This window comes from Oncorhynchus clarkii, chromosome 24 (genome assembly GCF_045791955.1).
Source record: "Oncorhynchus clarkii lewisi isolate Uvic-CL-2024 chromosome 24, UVic_Ocla_1.0, whole genome shotgun sequence".
Lineage (NCBI taxonomy): Eukaryota > Metazoa > Chordata > Actinopteri > Salmoniformes > Salmonidae > Oncorhynchus > Oncorhynchus clarkii.
This window is the reverse complement of record NC_092170.1, coordinates 15,677,802-15,696,173: the sequence shown is the minus strand read 5'-3', so window position 1 is coordinate 15,696,173 and position 18,372 is coordinate 15,677,802. Positions and strand designations below refer to the sequence as shown.

Genomic DNA, 18,372 nt, shown 5'->3' with positions numbered 1-18,372 from the left:
CAATGTCTTTGTGGCATTGACTAAAATACAGTAGAATAGAATACAGTATATACATATGAAATGAGTAAAGCAGTATGTAAACATTATTAAAGTGACTAGTGTTAAATTATTAAAGTGACCAGTGATTCCATGTCTATGTATATAGGGCAGCAGCCTCTGAGGTGCAGGGTTGAGTAACTGGGTGTTAGACGGCTAGTGATGGCTATTTAACAGTCTGATGGCCTTGAGATAGAAGCTGTTTTTCAGTCTCTCGGTCCCAGCTTTTATGTACCTGTACTGACCTTGCCTTCTGGATGGTAGCGGGGTGAACAGGCAATGGCTCGGGTAATTGATGTCCTTGTTGATCTTTTTGGCCTTCCTGTGACATTGGGTTGGGTGCTGTAGGTGTCCTGGAGGGCAGGCAGTGTGCCCCCGATGATGTGTTGGGCAGACCGCACCACCCTCTGGAGAGCCTTGCGGTTGCGCGCAGTGCAGTTGCCATGCCAGGCGGTGATACAGCCCGACAGGATGCTCTCAATTGTGCATCTGTAGAAGTTTGTGAGGGTCTTAGGGACCAAACCAAATTGCTTCAGCCTCCTGAGGTTGAAGAGGCGCTGTTGCGCCTTCTTCACTACACTGTCTGTGTGGGTGGACCATTTCAGATTGTCAGTGATGTGTACGCAGAGGAACTTGAAGCTTTTCACTGTCGTCCACTGCGGTCCCGTCGAAGTGAAACGGGGCGTGCTCCCTCTGCTGTTTCCTGCTTAATTGAAACATTTTCTATTTCCAATAATGCTATTTGGGTTCAAAGCTACAGTAGAGGTTTCTGAGTCTACTGGCCCACAGACTTATCTTTGTTGTTTCTGGACATGTCTGATTACCCGACTAAGGCTGTTGCAGCTGACATGTCATCTATTGTGGTGCAGGATCTATTAAAGAACTTTGTAATTGCATTTTTCTGTGTGCAGGTTTTCAGTGTAACTGGACTGGGCCTGCCTTTACTATTTTAAAGTGAGACAGTGAGAGGCCACTGTCCCAGGTAACAAGTGTTACAACACCCTCTACTGGTAGACTATGGAATGTTTTTGTGCCAGAGTAGGCTTGTCTCGCCAAACACCACGTTGTGATGTTGAAATATTTGTAAACACTTGAGCAGAGGGCTAACCATTTGACATAAACATAATTTAATTATGATTCTAGATAGCTCACATTGTTGACTTTCTCAAAGCCAAAAACAAGGAGTTTCAAAACAGTTCAAATTGAATGAAGGCACCTGTGCGCCATGATCTATTGCCGAGTTTTCGCGGGAGATATTATAAGGTATTCTACTGTTCCGTGTCGTAGGCTACTAGATGACGGACGGATTCAACCATCTGACTGGATAGGGGTGTTCCACAATAGGATACGCTGTATGTTGTACGTTTTGTTTTTAGTTGTGTCATGCAAATGTTTTATAGTATTATAATATTGTGCTACAATTAGGCATATTTCGTATACTCCAATTGTTAATTTAGATAGTATTCCTTCACCCCATCAACGAAACGGGGGTTGCTGTCCTCTTTTGAGTTAAGCGTTCCTGTCCTGCTCCGGGGAGTGATGTCACTGATGGAATGTGATCGTTTCGCGAGTCTCCCACCCTCACGAGTCAGTGTACTTTTCATTGCTTTTTTAATCATAAAACAGCTTGTTCCGCATGGACAAAGACGATTGTTCGTAGAGAGACTATCAAAGAAAAGTACATTTTCGCTGTTAGTCTGCATTCTAGGACAGTTGCTCAATGGTTTATCATTAAACATTTTGTGGATCGAACAACATAGTTGGCTATATTTCAACTGGGTGACAATGATATAATGTCTAGTAGCTAAATGTTGACCTTTGTGACGCACGCTTTGCTGTAAACTAGAACGTCGACATTTATTTTCCTAAAATACCCCATTTTGTCGATTGAAGATAATCAGGACAGGGCTGCAGTCGAGCAAGGACAAGACATTTTGTTTGCATTTGATCTACAGCGACATACAACAATGTTAACCCAGGTATGTATGGTTTATTACATTCTTATTAGCATGCATTCTTGGTACATTCTTTCCAACGTGGTAAGAACAAACCAGGTTCCGTGTAAACTGCTAGCCGCTTGCTGTGTGTGGTTTGTCCAGGGCGCGCGACTTGGACACGGCAATGTTCTTTCCGCGTAGCATAAAGAATCAAACCCCTCAAATGATGGTCAGCGAAGAAAGCATCAGCGATGGACTTCGTGTGAAACATATCCAGTAGTTTATTGTGTGTCCAAAAATCGTTGACACAACTTATTTTATTACTGCGCAGCATCGAGTGTGTAGTCTAGGCTAGACTACAGAAGCCATGTCAGGAGGAATTCTATTGTGTCACCGAAATATTTGGTTCTCTGCTCATTGATTTACATTCCCAACTAAGTGAATGACAAATTAGATCAGTGAGTAGACTAGGATGCCATTTGATCAAGCTCTCTAGTTTAGAGAAACTATTTGAAGAAGCGAAGGCTACATTTTATTAGCCTACTTCAACAGTCTAACCCACTGTCATTAATCTTTGGTGACCGCCCATCAGTCAGGTTACGATTAAGCATCATCTTCGTCGCCATCTTTAGATAAATGATCCTCTCCTGTCTTTAAAAGTAATTTTAAGTGATTTTGGGCACCGTGTTTGTCTCGTTATGCGTTGATCAGTTCCTATGCAGACGACCCCTGTGTAGAGTACAGACATGAAATCGATATTTTCCTGACTGTCAAGTCTCGGATGGGATGGTAATGACAATAAGACTAGCCAGCCTATAACGTTACACGAAAAGTTATGTCTTGTTGAAATTACGCCTAGGCTACCTTTGCCGCTTGGAGAAACCATCGAAACCGGCTTCGTTGTCTGTGTTTCTGTCATACGTTCGCCTACAGTCTGTTTCAGCCCTCGTTTCCACCCCTCCCCCATTAGCCCTTCCGCTCCGGCTTTAAACACTCCGATACAATGTTGCCATTAAGTGATACATAATGTCCAATCGAGTTGCAAGTTGCAAAAGTGTTGCAATAGCCTCTGTATATCAACACAGGTATATGCAATATTCACGAATCGTGCTTGGACTATAGGGTACTGCTCCTGCTTTGTAGGCTATTGGGCTACACGTTTTTGAAATGGCTGTCCATTTTGTGTCATTCCCGTGTGAGGCCTTCTGAAAGTTTATTTCGATAATCTTAGCCTAAAGTTGTGTGTTCTTTCAAAGCACAACTCTAGATGTATTGCATACTCTTATTATTATTATTTTTTTCCCACTTGCTCTATTGCTAAAACTGATTAAGCTATTAACACTCAGCACACCGGAAATCTATAACAACTAGAATGACCATGAGGGTCAGCAGTTATTTCAATTGTGTAACTATTCTATAATAAGTGGCGATAGTCATTGAGAAGCAATGTAAAAAATATTGAGTTAATAATGCGGCATACAAACACGGTCTCTTGTTTTGCTTTCTTGAGTAAGACAACTCCAAAATGCAGGTGTTTCAGCTTAGCTCAGTGCTCTCTGTGGTGGTGGAGCGCCCAGTGGAAAATAGAGAGCGGAATGGTTGGTAATGTTTTCTAGTTGCGCCGTTATTGGCTCAGTGTTCTGTCACTCATGGGGACATTACGTCACCGCAAATTCTACGGGGAGAGCTTGAAAATTCAAGCCCCTTGGTTGCTGCCATAGAGTTATATTAGAAGTGCCCATCGAAGAAGGCTCAGGGTCATTGGCCACAGATAAAATGGGGTCAAATCCCATTTGATCTACCCTAGCTTTGATTGGACTGATCATGTCAACATCATACTTTCAAAATCTTAGCTAGAAAGCTAGACAAGCAGTCATCATCATGAATCACGTTGACAATCTACTGGCAAATCCTTTTCAATCCTTGTCATATGAAGGGAAATTAGAAAACATCTGTATGAAAAGGGTCTGAATACATGAGAATTGTGCATCACATGACACTGTTAAACTGGGATTACTGGGGAAATCAAATGTTGTGGCTCAGCTAGACATATAGACGAGCCATCAACCTTCACAACCAATAAACGGAGGAGAATAGGTACGTGCCTGACAGAATTATAGCATGTATTAAATTGTGGCAATTGTGGGACAGCACTGCGAGGCCATGACGAGTCGGCCGACTCCTTGAACCCAGGCGTTTTCAGGTGTATTTTTGAGACCATGTGTGAAGGAGATTACAGGCTACAAAGGCATTATGACGACCAACCCATTTTTAAGGGTACATCAAGCACAATCCAAAACAAACTTTTGGATTGTATGTATGAAATGTACAGAGAAGCTATAGCTAAGGAGATGTCTGAGACTCCTTTTGCATCTGTACAGGTAGATGAGACCACCAACGTCTCCTGTAAATCACATATGGTAATAGTGCTGCGCTACATGTTAGGGAAAGGAGGATACCTAGTCAGTTGTCCAACTGAATGTATTCAACTGAAATGTGTCTTCCGCATTTAACCCAACCCCTGAATCAGAGAGGTGCGGGGGGGCTGCCTTAATTCGACATCCACGTCTTCAGCGCCAGACAACAGTGTGTGTGAGAGTCCTAGCGCCACTGAATGTCAAGGAGAAGCTGTTTGCACAAACCTACGATGGTGCAGCAGTGATGAGTGGTAATGTACGTGGTGTCCAAACGCTACTGAAGGAGACTTACCCAAATGTGCAATTTGTGCACTGTTATGCACACCAACTGAATCTAACACTTCAGCAACTTTGTGCTGGGAGAGTGAGCGTGCTTAGTGTTTTCTGCAGACCTATCCTCCTTTTTCACTGGCTCACCCAAAAGACTCTCCGCTCTAACGGAATCAACAAACAGACAGGTCCCCAGGCCACCGGGTACACGATGGAATTTCACAAGCAGAACCGTCAATGCTGTGTGGGAGGACCGTGAGACACTGGCCCAGTGCATGGAGGACATCCGCACGCAGCCTGGATGGGATGAGATCACCATCAGCAAGGCTAATGGTTATTTTCCTTGGTCATGCCAGAGGTGGATGTTTTGTACACAATAATGCCGAAACGAACCATTGATGCAGCAGGAATTGCTGGAGCAATCAACAATTTCAAGGTGAACATTCAAAACATTGGCGAGTAATCTTATACACTGGTCAAAGGACATGTTGATGCCACTGAACCAAGGCGGAGAAACCTTAACACTGCATCTATGTTGAATGAAGCATGCAACACAATCACTGCTCATGTGCAAGAAAGGATTTGTGAAAGTGACCACTTAATTGCAGCAAAGTTGGTGGACAGCTCATTTTCCCCCCCAGTATGTACATTCCTTTCAGCACCGCAGCACTCCAGTGTGCTACCAAGCTGGGGCCTGTGGGCAAACAGGAGAAGTTGAAAAGGGAACTGTTCACTGTCTACCGGCATCCTGAGCTGCACACTGGAAAGACAGCACTTTGTCTATTGAAATCACTCTACGAGAACAACCTGCAGTAGGCCTTGTCTCTCTTCTCAAAATCATAATCACCACTCCAATGACAACCGCAGAGTCAGAGAGAAACTTTTCCCCACTTAAAGGATAAAACCATCACATGCAACTCCATGGGCCAGAAAATGTTAAAAGCATTGGCCATGCTGTCAATCCAGCATCACTTCATCCAGACAATGCCAGACTTTGATGACAAGGACCGCCATGCCAACTTCCTGTTCAAGTGAGCACAGCACAACAATGGTGAGTCCATAAATATGTCTAGTATGCTGCTGCATAAGTGATGTAATATGCCAGGGAGATATGTATACTGTAGCTAAGAAAGTAATACCAAGTGTATGTTGTGTAGTAAACAGTTAGTAGCCCATGTGTCTCACCCTAATAATGTGGTCCCTTTCCCCCTAGGGAACGTAGCCTACTGTTCTGACTTGGTGGTGTACATGTAGCCTGTTCTAGAGAAATCTCATCTTTGAATATTTTAACAGCTTTCATTGTCTGCTTATGTGCCCCTGTTAATTTAGCCTAATGTTCTGACTTGGTGTACAGAGAGAATACTGTAAGAAAGGCCCATGTTCTGAATTATGTCGCTGTCCATTTCAAAGTGCTGAACGAATAGGCGGCATATAGGCTACATCCGTTTCAGCTCGCTCATGTCTTAATCAAAATGACGGCTTGCCTCTTAACCGCTTATCATTATCTATGCCATAGTTTGTACATCTACATTGTTATATTGCATATATAGGTCTATCTCATTACTATCTTATTAATAATTGTAGGCAATGTTAGAATGATGCATTTAATTGTTTTTCTTACATTGTGTGTTATAATTATCTCTGGTGCTTTTCTCCACAAGGAGGGTGATAAGTTACAGACCCAACATCATTATATTTTAGTATCCCCTCATCATAACCATGTTTGCCAGTGACAGTCTCTTCCATTCTAATTCCTTTCACAAAAAGTTGAGTAATAGACCCATTCCAGTTCATAGTGGGAGGGTTGTCTTGTCAGTGCGTCTGTATATTGTCTATTAAAGTGGATCCTCGTGATTGTATTGTCCTTCCTTTTTAGACCACATAGACCTAATGAAATACTTCAAATGGTAGGCTAACCGCTGAGTCTCTCTCTCTCTCTTTTTCTCTCTCTCTCTCTCTTTTTCTCTCTCTCTCTCTCTCTCTCTCTCTCTCTCTCTCTCTCTCTCTCTCTCTCTCTCTCTCTCTCTCTCTCTCTCTCTCCTTCTCTTTCTCTCTCCTTCTCTCTCTCTCTCTCTCTCTCTCTCTCTCTCTCTTTCTCTCTCTCTCTCTCTCTCTCTCCTTCTCTCTCCTTCTCTTTCTCTCTCTCTCTCTCTCTTTTTCTCTCTCTCCTTCTCTCTCTCTCTCTCTCTCTCTCTCTCTCTCTCTCGACTTAAAGAAGAGTAAAGTTAAGGCCTCAACATCTGTCTGAATTTCTGTCGCTGTCCTTTTTGAAATAGCTGAACGAATTGGCCTACCTCATCACAGCTCATTTGCTTGCACTTGCTTATACTTAGAGCTAAGTGTTAATTATATAAGATCAAGCATCATAAATTTACTGAACATAAATATAATAATGTTTGTTTATGGTTCAAAAGTCAAAACTGTCACGTTGTATAAAGCAGTGGTTCTCTAACTTTTTATAATCCCTTACCCCTTCAAACATTCAACCTCCGTACCCCCTCTAGCACCAGGGTCAGCGCACTCCCAAATGTTGTTTTTTTGTCATCATTGTAAGCCTGCCACACACAGAATATACAATACATTTATTAAACATAAGAAGGAGTGTGAGTTTTTTGTCACAACCCGGCTCGTGGGAAGCTCATATAGGACCAGGGCACAAATAATAATATAATAATAATCAATAATTTTGCTCTTTATTTAGCCATCTTACATATAAAACCTTATTTGTTCATCAAAAATGGTGACTAACTCACCACAGGTTAATGAGAAGGCTGTGCTTCTAAGGATGTACATAACTCTGCAATGTTGGGTTGTATTGGAGAGAGTCTCAGTCTTAAATCATTTTCCACACACAGTCTGTGCCTGTCTTTAGTTTTCATGCTAGTGAGGGCTTGAGAATCCACTCTCACATAGGTACGTGGTTGCAAAGGGCATCAGTGTCTTAACAGCGCGATTTGCGAAGGCAAGAAATTCGGAGCCCAGTCCTATCCAGAAATCTGTCAGTGGCTTCTGATTAAATTACATTTTCACAGAACCGCTTGTTGCAATTTCGATGAGGATCTCTTGTTCAGATTTCGATCAGTAAGTGAACTGGAGGCAGGGCATGAAAGGGTTATATAATGAATCCAGTTGTTGTCCGTTTCGGGGAAAGTACCTGCGTAATTGTGCACCCAGCTCACTCAGGTGCATCACTATATCACATTTGACATTGTCCGTAACCTTGAGTTCATTTGCACACAAAAAATCATACAATGATGGAAAGACCTGTGTGTTGTCCTTGTTAATGCAGACAGAAAAGAGCTCCAACTTCTTAATCATAGCCTCAGTTTTGTCCCACACATTGAATATAGTTGCAGAGAGTCCCTGTAATCCTAGATTCAGATCATTCAGACAAGAAAAAACATCACCCAATCATGTGAGAAACTCGTCATCATGCAAGCGGTCAGACAAGTGAAAATTATGGTCAGTAAAGAACTTTAAGCTCGTCTCTCAATTAAAAAAAACATGTCAGTACTTTGCCCCTTGATAACCAGCTCACTTCTGTATGTGGTAAAAGCATTACATGGTCGCTGCCCATATCATTGCATAATGTAGTAAGTACACGGGAGTTCAGGGGCCTTCCTTTAACAAAGTTAACCATTTTCATTGTAGTGTCCAAAACATCTTTCAAGCTGTCAGGCATTCCCTTGGCAGCAAGAGCCTCTTGGTGGATGCTGTAGTGTACCCAAGTGGCGTCGGGAGCAACTGCTGGCACGCGTTACCACTCCACTATGTCTCCCTGTCATGGCTTTTGCGCCATCAGTACAGATACCAACACATCTTGACCACCGAAGTCCATTTGATGTCACAAAGCTGTCCAGTACTTTAAAAATATCCTGTCCTGTTTTCCAGTGGTTTCCTTAATTGACCCCCCCCATAAACGTAACAGACATATACCAGGAGCTGTGCCAGGCCCGCCACATCTGTTGACTCATCTATCTGTAATGCATAGAATTCACTGGCTTGTATGCGAAGCAGTAATTGTTTCAAAACATCTCCTGCCATGTCACTGATGTGTCATGAAACAGTGTTGTTTGATGAAGACATTGTCTGTATAGTTTTTTGGGCCTTTTCCCCCAGCATTGTCCCAGCCATATCCGCGCCAGCAGGACAAATTATGTATGGGTCTTGCCTGTCCTAGCCACTCGGTAGCTCACCATATAAGACTCTTCTAGCCCCTTCTTATTAATGGTATCTGTTGCTTTTATACATGTCTTATTACTCGAAAGTCGTCGGCATGTTTAGTTTCTAAATGTCTGCGCATGAGTGAAGGTTTCATCGAGTTGTGAGATATTACTTTTGCCCATATAACACACTGTGTCTGAGGAAAGGCACTACTCCCAATATAAGTGAACCCCAAATCAATGTAGTTCTCATCATTTTTGTGCCTCTTTGATGGTCCAGCGTCCCTGTCTGTTGTTCAGTGCTTCCTGGGTAAAGGGGGCAGTAGCTCTTCAGCTGCATCAGATTCACATCTGTCAGTGTCCATGTTAGTTGGGCTAACAACAAATGTAGAATTACTGATGCTAGCATTGGATGTGCTTGTTGAAGCAGAACAACTTGTGTCGTGCTGCTGGTAGTAGCAGTACTACCAGTAGAGCTGGTATGTGTCTCTATGGACGCAGGCCTTACTTTTTTTGAACCATTTATCCATTTTCGAGCAAACGGAATGAGCAGCAGCTACGTTTGGCTACATACTGACTACATACCGTTAGTGGAATTCCTGCGAGAGAGTAACGGTCAATGCGATTGGATGTTAACTATTTGACAAGGCTACCTGTATTTGACATTGTGTTGTTATTTCGCTGAACACTAGATGGTTTAATGTTATTTTTTTCAGTGAAACGAGGCTACTCAGGCGAGAAAAAGACCTCACTCAAATGTATAGACCCATTGGAAAATATAAATGGAATTTGAATATCTTTATTTTATTTTTTGAATGTGAATCTCATTTTTATTTGGCGTACCCCCGACGGCATTGTGTGTACCCCAGTTTGGGAATACCTGGTATAAAGGATTGGAGAAAGGTGCAGGAATATGTAATATTGGGTTTTAATTCTTCACCCAATAATGTATGCCATGAAAGGCACGGGGACGAAGCCCAAAACAAACACGTATCCAAAAACACAGGGATGTAACCCAAACAAAAGAGCGAGGTTAAACCTCTAATAAATACACGGGACGAGACCCATAACAACTAGTACACCATACACCAGCACGAATGCTGAAACAACAAAGCACAGGAACTCACAAGACCAACGGACATGGGAACAATAACCAACCAAAACAATGGTGAACAGAGGGCACATACAGTGCCTTGCGAAAGTATTCGGCCCCCTTGAACTTTGCGACCTTTTGCCACATTTCAGGCTTCAAACATAAAGATATAAAACTGTATTTTTTTGTGAAGAATCAACAACAAGTGGGACACAATCATGAAGTGGAACGACATTTATTGGATATTTCAAACTTTTTTAACAAATCAAAAACGGAAAAATTGGGCGTGCAAAATTATTCAGCCCCCTTAAGTTAATACTTTGTAGCGCCACCTTTTGCTGCGATTACAGCTGTAAGTCGCTTGGGGTATGTCTCTGTCAGTTTTGCACATCGAGAGACTGACATTTTTTCCCATTCCTCCTTGCAAAACAGCTCGAGCTCAGTGAGGTTGGATGGAGAGCATTTGTGAACAGCAGTTTTCAGTTCTTTCCAAAGATTCTCGATTGGATTCAGGTCTGGACTTTGACTTGGCCATTCTAACCTGGATATGGATATGGATATGGATACCTGGATATGTTTATTTTTGAACCATTCCATTGTAGATTTTGCTTTATGTTTTGGATCATTGTCTTGTTGGAAGACAAATCTCCGTCCCAGTCTCAGGTCTTTTGCAGACTCCATCAGGTTTTCTTCCAGAATGGTCCTGTATTTGGCTCCATCCATCTTCCCATCAATTTTAACCATCTTCCCTGTCCCTGCTGAAGAAAAGCAGGCCCAAACCATGATGCTGCCACCACCATGTTTGACAGTGGGGATGGTGTGTTCAGGGTGATGGGCTGTGTTGCTTTTACGCCAAACATAACGTTTTGCATTGTTGCCAAAAAGTTACATTTTGGTTTCATCTGACCAGAGCACCTTCTTCCACATATTTGGTGTGTCTCCCAGGTGGCTTGTGGCAAACTTTAAACAACACTTTTTATGGATATCTTTAAGAAATGGCTTTCTTCTTGCCACTCTTCCATAAAGGCCAGATTTGTGCAATATACGACTGATTGTTGTCCTATGGACAGAGTCTCCCACCTCAGCTGTAGATCTCTGCAGTTCATCCAGAGTGACCTCTTGGCTGCATCTCTGATCAGTCTTCTCCTTGTATGAGCTGAAAGTTTAGAGGGACGGCCAGGTCTTGGTAGATTTGCAGTGGTCTGATACTCCTTCCATTTCAATATTATCGCTTGCAGTGCTCCTTGGGATGTTTAAAGCTTGGGAAATATTTTTGTATCCAAATCCGGCTTTAAACTTCTTCACAACAGTATCTCGGACCTGCCTGGTGTGTTCCTTGTTCTTCATGATGCTCTCTGCGCTTTTAACGGACCTCTGAGACTCACAGTGCAGGTGCATTTATACGGAGACTTGATTACACACAGGTGGATTGTATTTATCATCATTAGTCATTTAGGTCAACATTGGATCATTCAGAGATCCTCACTGAACTTCTGGAGAGAGTTTGCTGCACTGAAAGTAAAGGGGCTGAATAATTTTGCACGCCCAATTTTTCAGTTTTTGATTTGTTAAAAAAGTTTGAAATATCCAATAAATGTCGTTCCACTTCATGATTGTGTCCCACTTGTTGTTGATTCTTCACAAAAAAATACAGTTTTATATCTTTATGTTTGAAGCCTGAAATGTGGCAAAAGGTCGCAAAGTTCAAGGGGGCCGAATACTTTTGCAAGGCACTGTATACCCTATCTGAAAGAGCAGATTCTAAGGTTCCTATTGGAACTATTTTTGCCAAACAACTCTGCAAATTTTGCCGATGGTCTCTGTTTCAAAGTATTTATTTTTCCTAGAACAACCGAGGCTCCATACACATGCCTCCCGCGCTTTGCTCACGGCAGTTTACTATTGCACTTAGGTGCGTTTTGTTTCAGCTCGCCGGGTGCACCGAGTAGGCGGAGTTTGCTTTCAAGGCCAATAGAATGGTCTCAAATGCACACACTCTGCCTACTCGGCGCTACGGGCCAGCTGCATGGACAGGAGGGACTCAGCACGTTATCATTTGGTTATTAATGTTCTAAAATAACGAGGTGTTTGTTTGTTTCCACAGAGAAAGAGAAAACGCACTGTGGAGGACTTCAACCAGTTTTGCACCTTTGTGTTGGCCTATGCTGGATACATCCCCTATCAAACAGAGGTAGGTTGATAAAACAGTTTTCTCCTGTTCAAGTAAAACTGAGATGTAGCTTATTAACACTCTTATAATTAATTGATGTCTTATTGCTTCTACACTGAACAAAAATATAAACGCAACATGTAAAGTGTTGGTCCCATTTTTCATGAGCTGAAATAAAAGATCCCAGAAATGTTCCATACAAAAAAGCTATTTTCTCTCAAATTTTGTGCACAAATTTGTTTAAATCCCTGTTAGTGATCATTTCTCATTTGCCAAGATAATCCATCCACCTGACAGGTGTGGCATATCAAGAAGCTGATTAAACAGCATGATTATTACACAGGTGCACCTTGTGCAGGGGACAATGAAAGGCCACTCTAAAATGAGCAGTTTTATCGCAAAACACAATGCCACAGGTCTCAAGTTTTGAGGGAGCTTGCAATTGGCATGCTGACTGCAGGAATGTCCACCAGAGCTGTTGCCAGAGAATTCAATGTTAATTTCTCTGCCATAAGCCATCTCCAACGTTGTTTTAGAGAATTTGGCAGTACGTCCAACCGGCCTCACAACCACAGACCACTTGTATGGCGTCATGTGAGCAGGTGGTTTGCTGATGTGAACAGAGTGCCCCATGGTGCCGGTTAGGGTTATGGTATGGGCAGGCATAAGCTGGCAATTTGAATGCACAGAGATACCATGACGAGATCCTGAGGCCCATGGTTGTGCCACTCATCCACCGCCATCACCTCATGTTTCAGCATGATAATACATGGCCCCATGTCGCAAAGATCTGTACACAATACCTGGAAGCGGAAAATGTGTCAGTTCTTACATGGCCTGGATACTCACCCATTGATCAAGTTTGGGATGCTCTGGGTCGACGTGTACAACAGTGTGTTCCCGCCAATATCCAGCAACTTCTCACAACCATTGAAGAACCATTGAAGAGGAGTGGGACAACATTCCACAGGCCACAATCAACAGTCATCAACTCTATGTGAATTAGATATGTTGCGCTGCATGAGGCAAATGCTGGTCACACCAGATACTGACTGGTTTTCTGATCTACGCCCCTACTATTTTAAACGGTATTTGTGACCAACAGATGCATATCTGTATTCCCAGTCATGTGAAATCAATAGATTAGGGCCTAATGAATTTCAATTGACTGATTTCCTTATGTGAACTGTAACTCAGTAAAGTCTTTGGAATTGTTGCATGTTGTGTTTTAATATTTTTGTTCAGTTGAATGAGGTCTCCAGTTCTGCTGTTGTTTCCATGGTGATATATCCCCCTGTAGGATTGGTGGTGTAGTGACAGCAAGCCCAGTGACAGCAACCCCTGCAGCAGCAGTCACAGTACCAGTCCATGGGCCTACCAGTCCTCTCCTAACTCAGACTGTGGCTCCTCCACTCAGAGCCAGAAGGAGAAAGGGAAGGAGTTGAAGAGGAGGAGGTCAGACAAGAAGCCAGCCGGGCCTGGCCAGGGAGAGAAGAAGCTTAGAGGAGGAAGTGCCAAAAAGTCTCCTAATAACAAACAGGCTGCCCCTACATCAACAGTCAGCAGAATGCCAGAGCTCCATGAGCAGCACCAGCCCCAGTCTGAACGGACCAACCTCAACAGCTGTCCTACTGACAACAAAACACATCCTCTGATAGCTCCGAAATGTGACCATGACTGTAAACTTTCCCAATCTTGTCTGACTCAACTCTTCCCTGAAGCCACCTCCAGCAGCTCTCTGTCTGTCCACAGGGACAAGATCAACACCGGTCAGACACACACGCCAGACCCCAACAGGTCAGCTGGGAAAATGAATGACACTACAACCCCTCAGAAGACAGGAAGTGAAGAACTGGAACAGGAAGTGACCGAACAGCCTGTTGACATGACAACGACAAGCTGTGAGACGGGGAAGAGCTGTCCTCATAGGCCGGGAGACGGAGAAAAGAAGAGAAGAAAGGAAGAGAATGTGACGAGGGAGAGCTGGGAGGGGTCTGGGAGTGAAGGAAGGATAGACAGTGGTCAGAGGTCAGATATCCTGAGGATGGTGATGGACAGGAGGTTGAGAGGTCAGCTAACTGAAGACCAGGAGACAGGCTACCACACAGAGGAGGGAAGCAGCCCCGACCGGGACCATGGAGGTAGCAACTACCAGACAGACCAGGGAGGGAGCGATGGAGAGGACACATCTGCAGACAACAGCAAGATAGAGGGTGAGTAGAGAGGAACCCCACTTGAGACTTAAGATGCATCCCAAATGGCACGCTCTGCTCTGTAGCACTAATTTTGACCAGGGCCCATATTCCCTATATAGTGAACTACTTTTGATCAGGACCGTAGTAGGGCTCTAGTTAAAAGTAATAGGGAACAGGGTGCCGTTTTGGATGCAGCTCGCTCAATACCTCATCACTCTCTACAACCATCATTGCTAGTATAAAACAGAGGCTGTGTTTAATATAATGTCTCCTATTTTCTCTCTTCTCAGATCAGGACGACTCGTGGGACCTGATCACCTGTTTCTGCCTGAAACCGTTCGCGGGTCGGCCCATGATAGAGTGTAGTGAGTGTGGCACCTGGGTGCACCTGTCCTGCGCTAAGATCCGCCGCACCCACGTTCCTGAAGTCTTCACCTGCCAGCCCTGCCGAGATGCCAAGACCAACATCAGACGGTCCAACCGGGCGCGGATCGCCTCCCGCAAACGCTTCAGCGACTAGAGGGCACTAGCTGGTTCATTGGCTGCGTCCAAATTGGTGTCAGGTAGCCTAGCGGTTAAGAGCATTGGGCCAGTACCCGAAACATTGCTGGTTCGAATCCCCAAGGTGGAAAAATCTGCTGTTCTGCCCTTGAGCAAGGCAGTTAATTCCCAACAACAACTGCTCCCCCCGGGCACTGATGTCATTAAGGCAGCCCCCCGCACTTCTGATTCAGAGGGGTTGGGTTAAATGCACATTTCAGTTAAATACATTCAGTTGTGTAACTGACTAGGTACCACCCTTTCCTATTCCCTTTATAGTGAACTACTTTTGACCAGAGCCCTATGTAGGGAATAGGGTGCCATTTGGGATGTTGACCACTAGTGAGCATCAAGTTCTTTGCTGGTCCATTCTGACACTCTGCACAAACCACCTCCAGCCACCAGGGTTGTGTTCAGTAAGACGCACAGAACATGTCAATTATTGAACAAGTCCAGGTAGTCCTCCCTGTTTCAGTCCTTTTTCTTCCGTTTTGTGCCTAACGAACACGACCCGGGACACTGCCATCAGCAACCAAGCCATGAGTCTACGGTCATGTTCCTCTGCTCAGACGTTGTGATCATCAACCAATGGTTGCGTACCACATCAACTGTGTCGTTGGGCACCAGATTATAACATATGTGGCCGGTTTCACAGACAAGGCTTAAACTTAGTCCCAGACTAAAATGCCTGTTTGAGCTGTCTTAACTCAAAGCGACTTGCACATACTTATCTTAAAATATTCGTAGATTTAGCCTGTTCTGGATAAAACAAAGCCGATTGCAAGAGGGATTAGAGCTACTCTAGGACTAAATGGAAGCTTAAAGGAATCCTTCAAAGAGGCAGGTTTAACTTCTGCTTAGTACTGTTTGAGGGAGCAGGGACTATTTGGAATGTCTAAATGAAGACCAACCTGCACTACAGAGGCCAGCCAGACGAGTACTGGTGGATAGGAGTAATCCATTAAATTACTTAGATGAAATAGCTTTTTGAGACCGCTTTTCCTATATACAAAGAAAATGCATTGGAGGTAATATCTTTGCTTGAGCCTAGACTTTCCTCTCCATCTCAAAGAGGAAGGCCTTTACCCAATTATCTCCAAGTTCTGATCACTTTGAGGTTTTTGGCATCTGGAATCTTTCATCATGAAACTAGTGATTTGTGTGGTGTCAGTGAAGAAACTGTAGAATAGTTCAAAGTCTTCACATCAAGTTTCCTGATTCTGCTAGCCAAGCCAACTATAAAGAACAATTCTATGAATATGGGCACTTCCCAGGAGTGATTGGCTGTATAGATGGATGTCATGTTCACATCAAGTGTCCATCAACTCCTGATGCTGAGGAGTACAGGAATAGTAAGAACTGGTTTTCCATCAATGTTCAGGGTAATTTAGAGTTTTCAAACATTGTTGCACATTGGAAAAGTGCAACTCACAATTAAGGATTTTTCGCAACTCTTCATTGTGTGCTGTTTCAGAAAGGACAACATAGTGGACTACTTGGTGACAGTGGATATGGTCAGTGTAACTTTTTATTCACTCCATACATAAATCCCACAACAGCTGAGCAGCAAAGATACAACAGAGCTCATATCCGCATGAGAGGGATGGTCAAGCGTATGTTTGGAGTGTGGAAAAATCAAATCCGGTGTTTACGCAATACACTTCGTTTCAAGCCAAGAAGATGCTGCAAGGTGGTCATTGCTACAGCTGTGCTGCCTAACTACCTGAAGTAGCATTGCTGTCCTTATCCTCCACTGATCAAGCAGATGTGCCCATGGTTGAGGCAGGCAATGACCAACGAGGACTTGCACACAGAGTTGCTTTCACATTGCAGCACTTCAACTAGATGAGATGCGTTTAAATATGGAATGTATTCATTGTGGCTTATTTTTGCTTTGATAATGTTTGTTCTGTACAAAATTCAAATAGTGTGCAGCAAAATTAAATGAGTGACTAAACCAAGGCTGGTTTAAAATGTAGTTTGTGGTGATTAAAATACACGCACTCATGAATATCCAAATGACAAAACATTTATTTTTTACATATCGTTCACCATGGCTGGTAAGTCACAATTGTCTCGTTACTGTATCTATTTTGAATCATACCTCTCTCGTCCAACTTCATATCCAATTCAACCTGTAGAATTCTCAGTTTCATTTCATGTTATTCCTTCAGACTTTTCATGTTATACTCATGAAATTCTCTGGTTAACTTTTCATGCATGGTCATCTTCTTTGTTCTTTGCTGAAAGGTGGTGGCAGCATCTTCTCTCAGGGATGTTATAGCAGATGTGGAGGGTACACACTCACTGTGCACTAGCTCTTCCGACCTGTTCACATTCCTTTCCTCTAGAAAAATAACACTGTTTAGAAGCACAAATAAACTCACATGGTCCTTAGAATGAAAGGAGACTAAAGATTGACACAGACAGTGGAATATATTTACCAAAGGAAGTAACCAATTTACTTTCTTGGTATCTGTACCATTTGTGCTGTTTTTCATCTGAACTGTCCAAATGGTCATCTGGTATACCATCCAGAGGTTGGTCATTGTCTGGTATACCATCCAGAGGTTGGTCATCGTCTGGTATACCATCCAGAGGTTGGTCATCGTCTGGTATACCATCCAGAAGTTGGTCATCGTCTGGTATACCATCCAGAGGTTGGTCATCATCTGGTATACCATCCAGAGGTTGCTGGTGCTCTATTATTCCAGACAGCAAGTCACTAAATTCATCAGTCTTGTCTTTTTTTTGGTGGTCCACCACCAGTAGTAAATCACTCTCTTCTGATCTCTACATTCTAAAGCCAGTTTAAGGTTCTTCCACAGTGTCGATAAAGGCAGATGTCATTCCATATAAGTGATGTCACAAAAATATGAATATGAGAAATGTGAAATACTGATAATAATGGCGATATCTCACCTGAAGTTGTACTCTTCTTGTGGTTACATTTGACTTTGCATTGAATTCACTGAAAATTGCTACCCAACCATACTTTATTTTGCTCAGTAGCAGTAATATGGTTTTTACTTTCAATAACTGGATGGTTTGACAAAATTTGTTTTAGTAGTATTTTTTCATACTCACTAAAGTTTTTTGAACAAATTATTTCTGCCTCTGCCATTGTTTTTCTGAAGATTCACACCAGTAATGGTGTTTTCTATTGCATTCTGGGGGTTTTATGGGTACCATTAGACCAACAGCATGAGCTCATACTTAACCTAATCAGGCTTAACCCAGGTGTTCTCATTTAGGCTTACTTACCTTACTCCAGGACTCTGACTTACTAAGCCAAATTTAAGCTACGTTCAAGAAAGCTACTTAAATGGCCTAGTTTAACTAGTACACATTAAGGCCTACTCCCAGCTTAATCTAAGGCCCGTCTGTGAAACCGGCCCATGATGTCGCTAGCTGATACTAAAAATACCTATCCAGGCATTGTAAGATCCTACCACTGTCTCCAGAACTGTACAATGTCCATCCATTCACAGACAATCATGTCTTCTCAGGAAGGAATGAGGGGCTACAGGAGAGGGAATGGGGGGGATGGA

The 18,372-nt window shown here is 43.1% G+C and overlaps 1 protein-coding gene across 1 annotated transcript; it reads left to right on the top strand.

The window, feature by feature from the left end:
* The first annotated feature begins 1,336 nt into the window (after positions 1–1,336).
* LOC139382934 (PHD finger protein 13-like) lies at positions 1,337–16,783 on the top strand. The gene is made up of 4 exons (XM_071127210.1): positions 1,337–2,015; positions 12,021–12,107; positions 13,387–14,299; positions 14,572–16,783. Exons 1-4 carry the CDS (start codon positions 2,004–2,006, stop codon positions 14,799–14,801), a joined length of 1,242 nt encoding a protein of 413 aa, XP_070983311.1. The 5' UTR covers positions 1,337–2,003; the 3' UTR covers positions 14,802–16,783.
* The last annotated feature ends 1,589 nt before the right edge of the window (positions 16,784–18,372 follow it).

What these genes read in the sequence shown, in the direction of transcription:
- LOC139382934 (XM_071127210.1), top strand. An exon ending in ACATCCCCTATCAAACAGAG is followed by an intron (nt 12,108 to 13,386) that starts GTAGGTTGATAA and finishes ATCCCCCTGTAG; the next exon opens with GATTGGTGGTGTAGTGACAG. An exon ending in AGACAACAGCAAGATAGAGG is followed by an intron (nt 14,300 to 14,571) that starts GTGAGTAGAGAG and finishes CTCTCTTCTCAG; the next exon opens with ATCAGGACGACTCGTGGGAC.